General features: G+C 37.8%; 1 protein-coding gene across 1 annotated transcript in view; it reads left to right on the top strand.

Annotated features, from left to right (window-relative positions):
* Window positions 1-12,486, top strand: part of SLC15A5 (solute carrier family 15 member 5) — an 80,452-nt gene that overhangs the window by 27,562 nt on the left and 40,404 nt on the right. The window contains exon 5 of the mRNA XM_032345612.1: window positions 2,141-2,327. Within this exon, the coding sequence (XP_032201503.1) occupies window positions 2,141-2,327 (187 nt within the window). The remainder of the gene's footprint in view (window positions 1-2,140; window positions 2,328-12,486) is intronic.

Raw genomic sequence — 12,486 nt, 5'->3', positions numbered from 1 at the left:
AGTAGATTTTTACCTTCAGATGAAATACTCACCAGCATAAAGGCGATCAAAGTACCAAGAATAAAACATCCTTGAATTCCGTATTTTAAATTTAGTAGTCTTTATTGACCTTCAGTTCCAAGACATACATTTAAAATATGTTGATATTAAGGCTGATGATGTTACCATTTGACATTACTGGCCACTCAAAGGTGAAAATGAATCTCTATTGACAGCAATTATTTCTGAATACTCAGAGGCTTGTATGAAATAAAAGTATTTAAAATTTTAAAAGGGGATGATTTCAGAACTTGAGGCAGAAGCAGAAATGATTTCAAGCTTTCAAGACACTAGAGCCTTTTCTTAGATTAGGCAATATATTAATATTGCTTCACTAAAGATTAATAGTACATTCGCCACATTATTAAGTTAACAGGTTTCTGTGTCTGTGATTCATGCCGATAATAACTTTATTCCTATTAACAATAATTCTCATTTGAAATCAGTAACAGAAACTTCCAGGTTCTGCTGGGAGCCTTTCAGTCTTCGAGCAGATCTGCTGCCAGCACTCTTTTTTAAAAGCATCACTCATTTTCCTCTGATTGGGGATATGTGCTTAATAATTTTACTGAAGTGAGGCAGAACTAGCTAATGTTCCCTTCAGTCTTGCCATCTGCCCCCAGCAAAGCAATCCTTGTTTATAATCCTAAAGGTCACATTGAAGACTGGAAGATGAATTATCACCAAGACACATTTTGGACAGATAGAGAGAATGTCTGTGAAAATGTGGTCTTTCCCTGGGTTTAGGTAGTTAACATAGCAAGAGGCTCATTTTACAAGCGATGGGTTCATTAACTGCTGTGCTTATGACTCAGACTCTTCTTATACCCTCTCCAATTGTACGATTGACAGCAGAGGAGTCGGTGAAAAGACTCGAACAGGAAGTGATCATCTGGATGTTTGAGGTGGGCAGCTCTCCCAGTATGGTAATAAGGCACAAATCCTATCATAGTTCACGCACAGAAAGAAAAAAAATAGTTTGGTGAATCCATCCCTTACGGACAAGACTCGGGTTGACTTAGCAGTTTTGTGCTCCACTGGGAATTAGAGAAGTACTAGGCTCTCTGACTGATAATCGCGAGTGACTGCAACCACATTCACAAATAGAAAAGCAAGTAGGTGCCCTCTTTCTTGTGACCCTGTGCTTTTTAACAAGAGGTTTGGAATACTTGAAGAGTCTCCAAGTTCAGGTTATGCTTTTAGTTAGGATTAGGGTTATTTTAAAAAATGAAGAAATTCTGACACTACACTGAGGATTTGGGATGTGGTAGAGGTCTTCTTTGTTTAGGCTTTTTGGTTTTGGGGGGATTATGTTTGCTTTTCATTTCTTATCTGTTAGTTTATTATGCAAACCTTTTGCACTCAGCTTCCTTTGTGGTCCACTAATGTCACACACTGAGTTTAAAACGAGGTATAAACACAAGTGTATTTTGTTTCTCTTTTTTCGATTACTTGGCTCATTTCAGAAGTGAAGCCCATCCAAGGAGCCAACAAAGACAGCCTCTGACAAGTATCGTGTTTCTACCCTGGGCCCCTCTTCTTAGTAAAAATCCTTCCTATCTATTTTGCCATCACACTAGATGCCATACGAAGGATTTCTTTCTTGCCCCCAACTTTTTTTCATCAGGGTAAAAACAAACATCCTTAATACCTTCAACTGGTTTTTAATTTAGGAATTGATTTAATTAATTAATTAATTCAGGAAAATTAATTAAATTTAATTGATTTGAATTTAATTAATTAATTCAGGAAAAAGTCTGTTTGCTTATACACAAAGCTGTATTTTTTCGGTGAGTTATTTGACTTCTTAGGTGTCAACCTAAGCACAAAATGAGGGCCACCTTTGCTTTGCATAGGAAGATTAAGAAGTTAGGATGACACAAGATTCCTCCATAAAGAATCAGTAGTATTATCGATAGACTCCACAGAGACAATACTGCCCTGTGCCAGCTCATAACTGGGACGTGGAGGATCAGAGGAACATTCTGTTCATCTGTCACAGACAGAGCCCTTGCAAAGGGCAAGGCATCTCCTGCAAGATGCTTCCTCCAGAGTTAAACCACTCTCTTAATGCCTGGCTGCTTTCCCCCCTCAACTACAGATTCCTTCAGGCTATTATGTGCAGACCATGAATTCCAACAGGAATTTGGATGGATTTATTCTGCCAGTTGCAGTAATGAATGTCGTCAGCACCCTGCCATTATTAATTCTGGCGCCTTGTATGGAGTATTTGAGCACCTTCCTCTTTCCCTCGAAGAGAGATGGATCATTTCTGTGGCCATGCATTAGTAAGTACAACTTAGCATCTCAAGTGAACTGTTTGCAACTTTTTGCAATAAAAAAAAAACACTCTGCTAAGATCTAAGCTAGCTATATTTTCTGGAGTAGAGACCCATTTTGACAAGTTGGGAAGAAAATGACTTTGAGAGGAAGAACATCCAGCTCCTCAAGTCTTGATGCAGACACGAGTGGCCCATTTTCTTCCCACCTTTGATGCTTCCTCAGAGCATGCAGCTGATATAAAGACCCAGTGAAATTTCCAGTGCTACCAAATGGCCTATCTTTCCTCAAGGGAAGTGGTCCTTACTCCCAAGACAATGCTGAATATGTTCTTGAAAATTAACACAGGTTGGGGCATCTGGGTGGCTCTGTTGGTTAAGCATCTCCCTCCGGCTCAGGTCATGATCCCAGGGTCCTGGGATTGAGCCCCGTGTCAGGCTCCCTGCCCAACCAGGAGTCTGCCGCTCCCTCTGCCCCTCTACCAGCACTGTGCTCGTGCTCTCTCTCTGTCTGAAATAAATAAAATCTTTATAAAAAAAAAATTAACACAGGTTAATGAACCCCCAAAATAATGCCTGACTATACTTGAGAGGTATTAACTTCTGAACCAGTAGCACATTTACTAAACATTAGTACTGTGATTCAGTCCCTACATTATACTTATTCATACAGTAAGGTACATAGCAATAATTTTCAAGCATTTTTTTCCAGCTTTATTGATCTTCCAGCTTAATTAATGCTTAACATTGTGGAAATCTGAGGTGTACGATGTGACAATTTGATACAAGTATACATTGCAAAGTGTTACCACATTAAGGTTGGTTAGCACATCCTCAACCTCATGTAATTGGGGCTTTCTTGTTACGGTGAGAACTCTAAAACTCTACTTTCTCTTGTTGAGAGGGGGAAAAATTAGGTCACCTTACTCAGAACACAGGCAATAGACCATAAAATAAAATTTCTACAGTTGCAATGGCAGAGAAGGAGTTGAAGCCCATTCTGACTATACTCTGCCTCAGCCTGGCAGAGATCCCTCAGACACCATCATGGACCAGGGGACAAGTACTGGTACAGCCAAACCAGGCTCAACCCAATAATCAGAGATCTGGACCTCAGCCTCTGCTCTGCCACTGAGCTGCTGCTGCGTGACCTTGAAAAGCCACCTAACCTTCCTCATCTTCTAGTTCCCTTATTTCTTTCACTGAGGGGCATACCCTCAATCAATTTGGGGTCCCTCTATTCTGGAAGACTTTCAAAAGCATGCCGGATGACGTCAGTGCCTGGAACATGGTCCAGACACGTGGTGAAAGCTCTATTATATTAACTAGTATTGAGCCATCATGTGTAGGACACAGGTCTAATTGGTAAGCATAAACAGAAAGCAAAGGGAATTTGAAACACTTAAGAAATAGCATATAATGATAAACTAATGTCTTATGGTCTGCGTGAGAAATAACTCTGTTGAAATAAGATCAGGCATCTAGAAGATTCTCTCCTCTTGGTTAACCTGGTCTTATTCTTAATTCCTCCTTTTCAGAGATGAGTAGAGACCATACTGCCTTTTAGTAACCTGTTATTGTAGTTTTTTGGTTGTTTCTTTGTAGAAGTTATTTTTAGGGAGCATGCTTCTCGTTATTTACCAAAGCCATCAACTAGATCACCTCTGATCACCTCACAGGGTTGATCTGTTTTTGGAAAGAACTCAAAGTGACTAAACTTACCTCAGTGCATGTTGTTATCTCCAGTGATAGATGCCTTTAGCAAATAACATTTTTGATTGAGTTCTTAAGCCACTAACCCTAACTTTATTTATCGTAATTGGTTTAGGTAAACTGTAAATCTTACTAGGTTTTGATAATCCTTAAGTCTTAAAAAGTGCTTTTTGGTCTGCCAATGTAGAATTCTAAAACCAGTATTTAGTGAATGCCCAACACTTGGTATAAACAAAAAGCAAGGCATATTACATGCCCTCAGCAAGCACACTATTTTTTAAAAGATTTGATTTATTTGTTTATTTGAAAGAGAGAGAGAGAGATTGAGCATACATGTGGGGAGGGGCAGAGGAAAAAGGAGAGAATCTCATCCAGGCTCTGTGCTGAGTGTGAGCCCAATGCAGGGTTCAGTCTCATGACCCTGAGACCATAACCCGAGCTGAAATCCAGAATTGAAGCTTAACTAACTGAGCCACCCAGGCGCCCCCAGCAAGCATACTATTAAAACATAATAAATGAAGGACAAAATAGGAGTAATTGATAATGCAAAATGCCAAAAACTTCAGCAGTCTTGTACAGTATAATGGAAATCCAATGTGGGCTCCCAAATTATGCTTAATCACTAAATTTTTTAAAAATTGGTTCTTTTTAGGAAAATAAGCTATAAAGAGTGACTGAAAGTACTACATTAGAAGTCTTTCCTGAGAATAAGTTACCTTAAATTCATTTTAAATATGAGCAACTCTCTCTTGGACAATTCTCCACTCTTACATATTTAAAATCCTTTCTATTCTTTAAAAAAGATATGTTTTTTTATGGAGGGAAGAAAGTTAGGCAGAGTTACCTAACATATCTCATATATATGAACTAAATATTCCCCTTCAAGATTGGTAACAGACTTGTTGGACAGGAAAAAGGAAAAACTAGACTCATTAAAAAAAGAAAAACAAAAAACTGAGCTATGTTCCTCTGAGTACAGAATACTGAATTCAGTTGTGTCTAAGCCAGACTCCATTCATTTGTTCATTTACATACTTGTTCATTTATTTGCATAATATTTTGCTATGGGAGTATAAAAGAAAGTGTGATGATATGCATCTTTTAAAACTAGATGTTTGCTTCACTTCTTCATATTCCACTTATGATTATGGAAGTTTAACAAGTTTTATCAGGACATACAAGCACAAACTCCAGGTAATTTTTTGGTAGTAATTTACATAACTGAATTAGTCCAATATTAAAATCTCCTTTCACTTTGAACCCAAATGCCCTGAAAATGTGAGAGAAATATATACGTACATAAATTCATAAATTGTGAACAAATATTTATGAGTTCCTAATTTGAACCTAGGCGCCTTCTTATACATATCCCATTTAGCCTCATCATAAACTGTCATTTAATAGGTCAAGGGTCTAAAAGAGAGTATGTGTCATTTGAATCAGGTGTTCCCATTCTCAGGCCATTGCAGCAGTATTATTATTACTATTATTATTATTATTATTATTATTATTATTATTCCACTTACCAGCTATAAGTGTTAGATGATAGCAAGTAAATAAAATATTGTTAATTTGGAATCCCTACTGTTATTTCTTTTATTATTTAAGATTGTATTTATTTACTTGGGACAGAATGAGAGAGAGAGCACAGAGGGAAAGGGAGAAGCACACTCCCCCCTGAGCAGAGTCCATTGCAGGGTTCAATGCGGGGCTGGATCCCAGGACTCAAAGTTCATGACCTGAGCCAAAGGTAGATGCTTAAGTGACTGAGCCACCAAGGTGCTCCCTTCCTACTATTCCTTCCTCTTCCCTTCCCCTTCCTTCTTTCTTTCCTTCCTTCCTTTTGAAAGATTTTATTTATTTATTTGAGAGAGAGAAAGAGTGAGAGAGAGACCAAGAGCCAGGTGAGGGACAGAGGAAGAAGCAGACTTTCCGTTAGGCAGGGAGCCCAATGTGGGACTAGATTCTGGGACTCCAGGATCATGACCTGAGCCCAAAGACAGATGCTTAAGTGACAGAGCCACCCAGGAGCCCCCTTACTACCATTTCTAATTAAGGCTCTGCAATTAATGAAAAAAAATCCTTTCGTCACTACAACAGGCAGTTACTGCTTAGACACCCCCCCCCTTCCACATTCGTCATTCCCCTTCCAGGGACTGTCATGTTTCAGGAGGCAGATGGTGCAGATGGTGCAGATGCCTAGTATTTGACATGGATAATCACAGCCCAGGCCAAGAGTGAGGGATGGGGAAATCTCACTGAATTGGTCAAACCAGAAATTTAATAAAGGAAAAAAGAAACTTACTTTTTCTGTCTAGCTCATAAACAATGCAACGAGAGAAGAGTTTCTGACTCAAGATATGGCAGTCTTGACTTTATCACCTAAAGAAATCAAAAAGCATATCACAGTACCAACTATAAAGAATCTCCAAACCTTCCAGAACTGTGAAAGGCAAAGGCTTGATAGGCTCAGAATTGTGTATCAAGACTGTATCTTCTTAACATTACATGTGAACCGATTTATCTGTTTCAAAGTCAACCTTAATTCACCTAGAATCTAAAATCAGTGATATTGTGATTTATCCTCTGTCGTAATTGGACATACTTCGTTTTAGCCTTTTCCAGTTCAAAAATGTTTATAGTAGGAGTATTTCTTTTCCTCAGTGTTAATTAAAATCCTGCAGTATGTGGTATTTAGTAGTTAATGCTGACATACACAAGTATTAATCTGACTAAAATTAGCCTAATTAAGATTGTTATTAAGTCTTACATAAAGCAGAAGTGTATAACACAGTAGGTAGCAATTATCTTGGCTTTTAAATAACATTTAAATTGAAATGCAGATGAAGTATATTTAAATATCTCCCAGACCTTCCTCCTTAAAATAAAAGCTTGAAGATTCAAGTTTTAACCCCAAGTCCTTTATGATAAAGTGACAACCAAGTGTTGGTCACTTTTTACATTACCAGTAACTGTAGTTGTTCTAATAATTGAGAGTAATAAAAGATTCCTTTCTGAGGGTGCCTGGGTGGTTAAGCAGCCAATTCTTGGTTTGGCTCAGATCATGATCTCATGGGACATCAGAATGAGCCCTGCCTGGGTCTCCACAACTCAGTGTGGAGTTTCCTTAAAGATTCTCTCCCTCTGCCCCTACCTCCACTTGTGTGCGCACTTTCTCTCTCTAATAAATAAGTAACTTTAAAAAAAAGTTCCTTTCTTGATTAGAGCCAAAGTGCTTGATAAATTAAAAATTGAGTCAGCGGTCCAATCACCTTCATTGAAAATAGGGTTATTTTAGGGTGCCCCAGTGGCTCAGGTAGTTAAGTGTCTGCTTTTGGCTCAGGTCAGGCTCTCAGGGTCCTGGGATGGAGCCCCACATCAGGCTCCTTGCTCAGCGGGGAGTCTGCTTCTGCCTCTCCCTCTGCTCCTCATCCTCACCCTGCTTGTGCTGTCTCTCTCTGTCAAATAAATAAATAAAAATTTGAAAAAAGAAAGAAAATAGGATTATGTTAACAAAACCAGTTTTTTTGGTTATCACAGTTTTAGAACTGATACATTTTTTCAAAAAAAATCAGAGTGCACACCCACTGAAAATACCTGATCGAAGGAACTGTAAATACTAAAAGAGGAAATGTGTAAATATCCAGCCTAAATCATTCATTCCTTCAATTGTTCCTTTGTTTCGTAAAAGCACATAAGTGTTCTCAAGTTCTCATTTTTAAAGCAGACATTAACAATGGATTAAATTTGAGGTAAAGTAGACCAGCTAGTACGCCAACTGAAGCAATCATTGTATCAGCAAGATACACTTGTTTATCTGATCTCTATGTAAATGAGTTACCTGCTCTATATTTAGAAATTAAAACACCAACCGAAGCTGACTCTTCGGAAGCGAGTTCTGGTGGTCTACAGAGAAACAAAAGACTGGATAGGAATAGCTCAGTTCAAATATAGGAACACACCACTAATAGGAACAATAAAAGTAAAAAGCGTGCCATTCTAGTAGCGGGTAAGTAATACCTTCTGCAAAGGCAGCAGATACATCTGACAATAAAATCATAGCTGTCTCTGTGAGAGTGGTTTATGAACACCTGCATGTTCTCACACAAGCAAATTTCCTATTCTGGGAATTGGCCAAAATCATGGATCATGGCTCAGTAGAATTTCATACGCACAGTTGTGTTACATATCAGAGACTCGTACATCAGACTACCCATAAAAAAACCCATAGTTTTCTCAGTCAGTAAATTTAAGCAATAACTGAAGCATCTTAACATATCTATTTTTTAGGATTAGAGTTTGCTTCAGTATGAAGTGGCAATGCTTGAGTAAATTCTGACTTTCCTTTATTTCATTGTGGTCTAATTTGGAAAATTATTACATGGCAGGATAATAGAATGAACTATAAGAGCTTGAAGACTCTTATGTTCTTGGCTACAACCACACAGCCAATATTAAAACATACATTATTTATCCGAATATAATATCTCCTTTGGAACCATGTGCTTTTATCTTGTAAATACAGATCTGATAGGAGATTAAAATGTATACATTCTGATAAACTGTGCTCTGCTTTGGATGAGTTATGATCTCATAGAAGTTAAGAATAAAAGTGGAATGGATTAAATTTAGGTTGGAATCAAACTTTGTTTTGAATTTTAAGAAAGTCATTTTTCACTAGCATCAGAGTGCAGTAGCAAATAAAAAGCAAAAGTAGTTATCTAGATCCTTCCGGTAAAAATATGCTTTGCCCTAAAATATCTGGGTAAATGAGTTAAATATTTGTGCTTCCCTTGAAATTGTCTGGAGAACCGTTTTTCACTGGATTTTGCAAGATTAGGTCTCATGGTGCTTTATGCTGGAATAGTACTTCTCAAGTTTAATGTGTACCAGGAATCTCTGAGGCTCCTTGTTTGAATGCAGATCTGAATTCAGTCCTTCTCTGGTGGCACTGGAGACTCTGCAGGTCTAGCAAGCTCCCAGGTGATACCTGGTCAGGGACTAACTACGCTTTGAGTATCGAGGACAGAGAAAGAGGCCATGAGACTGCTGTGTCATGTTTCATGCCTGTGAATAGGCAGCAGGAGTCCAGGAAAAATTGCCACTATTTCTTAACCGGTCAGAGCTACAATTCAGGAGTAGGCACTAAAAGCTGATGGCTAAGCCAGGGCCAAATCTGGCCCACCATTTGTTTTCACACTGCCCCAGCAAATGAAGAATTATTTTCACAGATGAACATTGCTCTTGAGCCGAGGGTAAGAAGCAGTAACTTTAAATACCAGTTAAGGGAAATTCCATCACTTCCCCAAAAGAATTATTATCTTGAATTCCATCCATAAAAAATTTGTAGAAGCATATTCTATCTCTTGTTGCATAAATAACCTTCATATCCTCAAAATTTTGCCCTTTTGTCCCACAAACTCAAAAATGTTCATTATTGGTCTTTTACAGAAAAAAATTTCAGGTATCTTATCTAAGCTACTGCCTCTAATGCTATAAACTTTTCAGAATAAAATACAACCTTGTTTGCATAGTACAAGGTGATAACCAAAAAAAAAAGGGAGAGGGGTGCAGGGGTGGACATGATGTTTTTTGTCTAAATTAGCCTTAATTAGTTAGGATGGAGGGCATCATAGGAGACTCTCACAGAATTTGAATTTTAAAACAAGAAAGTTTGAAAACTTATTCTTACCTACCTCAACACTTTTGTTAGAGTTCATATGACTATCATGGACAATATAGTTTGTCCAATTTGTACAACTTAATTTTTACGTAATGCCTAAACATACCTTCATCAGTTTGTTGAGGCTGCCATAACAGAATACCACAGTCTAAGTGGCTCAAACAACAGAAATTGTTTTCTCACAGTTTTGGGTGATATAAGCCCAAGGTCAAGGTGTGGGAAGACTAGGTTTTTCCTAAGGCTTTTCTTCTTGGCTTGCAGACGGCCATCTTCTCGCTAGGTCCCCTCATGGCTTTTCCTCTGTGCGTGCACAGACCTGGTGTCTTTTCCTCTTCTTCTAAGAACACTAGCCCTATTGGATTAGGGCTTCACCCTTCTGTCCTCTTTTAACCTTAATTACCTCTCTAAAACCTCTCTCTTCAAATAGTCACATTGGAAGTTAAGGCTTCAACGCATTATTTTCAAGGAGCATAACTCGCTCAATAGCAACAGTATATGTATGTAGAAATTCATCTCTGAAATTAGGTTACATATTTTAATGGATTGGCAACTCTTTTTTCCTTTCTCAGTGATACATAAAAACATGTTTCTTCTTAGAGTTGAATTCATCTTAGATTCAGGAAACATGTTACGTTAGTAAACAAATAATGTTGAAAGCCTTTCAATAGTAAGTAATGGTCTCCAGCTCTGGCTTTCTCTGCCATCTGCCCAGAGGCAAGTCATTTTCAAATTTTAGGTTTTGTTTATCTAATTCTACTAAATAATATGATTATGGAAATATTATTTAAATTGGCAATCAATCTCTTTCTCTCCCTCTCTCTCTCTCTCTCACACACACACACACACACACACTCTCTCTCTCTCATGGCAAAACCAAAGAATTTGATTCAATTTTCTCATATAAAAATTTATTTTCTGTACTTAAAAAGTATGTGCTTTTCTCAATTATTTAATTAAAAATTGTTTGTTTTTTAAGTTTCAAACTGCTCTACCAGTTTCACCGTACTATCACTAGCTTTGTCTCAGTGCTAAAATACATAAGGTCATCTACTAGGGGCTCCTCTGCTTCGGGAGATTTTAAAGACTTTTTGGGTCTTGACCATGTCCCTCTACCCTGGCTGAGTGGTGCTCTTTGTGTTAGCTCTCTAACAACCTCTTTTTCTTCCTTAACTTACTTCCTCTTTCATTATCATTTATTTTTTAGCAACTTCCTAAGAAAGAGCATATGAAAAGTATAATTTTCCAAGAATTTATATAATTGAAAATCTTATTACCCTTTTACTTGATTAATTGATTGTACATTGAATTCTAGGTTGACAATAATTTTTCATCATAATTTTGAAGCTATTGCTCTGATTGTGATCCACAGACTTGAAGGACGGTTCAAAAGCCCAATCCCCTTCTTCTGCTCTTTTCTGTGTTTATGACATCTTTTCCTAGCTGGAGAACTCTTCCTATCAATGTTATTCTAAGATTCCATGTTATTGTGCCCTGGTAAATGTCTTTTCAACCACTGTACTATTCACGGGTACTCTCACTGTTCTCTCAATCAGAGAGATTTTCTTTTATTTTTAAAATATAATTTCCTCTCCTTCATTTTATTTGTATTTCAACACCTGTTGATTAGAATAGGGGTTGGACCCTCTTAAAATAATCCAGATAAGTCTCTTTAAAAAATTTTTTGCGGGGAGAGAGAGAGAGAGAGCACACTTGAGCATAAGCGAGTTGAGGGGAGGGGCAGAGAAAGAGGAAGAGAGAAAATCCCAAGCAGGCTCCACCTACAGCATGGAGCCTGGATAGCACGACCCTCAGATGATGACTTGAGCCAAATCAAGAGTTGGTCACTTAACCAACCATGTGCCCCCAAATAAGTCTCTTAAAAAAAAAACAAAAACTCTATTGAGGTATGATTGATCTACAAAATCTGTACATATTTAATGTACACATCTTGATGAGTTTGGATGCCTTTTATTGCTTCTTCTTGCCTAATTGTTCTGGCTAGGATTTCCAGTAATACACTGAATATCAGTGGCGAGTGTGGGCCAGTAAATGTTTCAGAAGAGCAAAGCAAATGCTCTAAGGTGAGAACGAATTTAAGATAGTCAAGAAAATGTGGCTGAAAATGGTTAAGAGAGGAGAAAGTAGCAAGCAATTAGAGTGAGAGGATAAGCACAGGCAAGATCATAAAGGCCGCGTTAAAGATTTGAGATTTCATCTTAATTGTATAAAAACTTATAGATGGAATTTAAGCAAGAGAGTAACATTGAATTTGCATTTATATAAGATCTCCCTGACTGTTAGGTGCTTAAGGGGGCACAGGTGCGTAAGAGTAAAAACAGGAAGACCATTAAATATGTTATTGCACATAGCCTGGGTTAAAAATATTGACTTAGACTAGAATGACGGCAGTGGCTATGAAGTGAGGCAGGTTAATTCACAACAGATTTTGAAGTAGAATCTGGATAACTTAATAATATATTTGGAGATGAGGGAAAGACAGAGGATCCCAGATTTCTGCCTTGAGTAGGTAGAGGTACTGGAGGAGATGGGGAAGAGTGAATAGGAAGCAGGGAAAGATCAAAAGTTCTGTTTTGTGTCACCACCTCTTTGAAACCTTCCCTTAGAGATTACTTATCTTTCTGACCTTTCTTTCCATGACACCAAATGCAAAAATGTTTAAAAGCATTGCCTAAATGTTCTCTTCCCTCACTCCCCATCATTTTTTTAATTTCACCTGCCCTTAAATTTCCATTCCTTGCAGATGACTCATTA

This window comes from Mustela erminea, chromosome 6 (genome assembly GCF_009829155.1).
Source record: "Mustela erminea isolate mMusErm1 chromosome 6, mMusErm1.Pri, whole genome shotgun sequence".
Classification (NCBI taxonomy): domain Eukaryota; kingdom Metazoa; phylum Chordata; class Mammalia; order Carnivora; family Mustelidae; genus Mustela; species Mustela erminea.
This window is presented reverse-complemented; position numbering and strand designations above follow the sequence as displayed.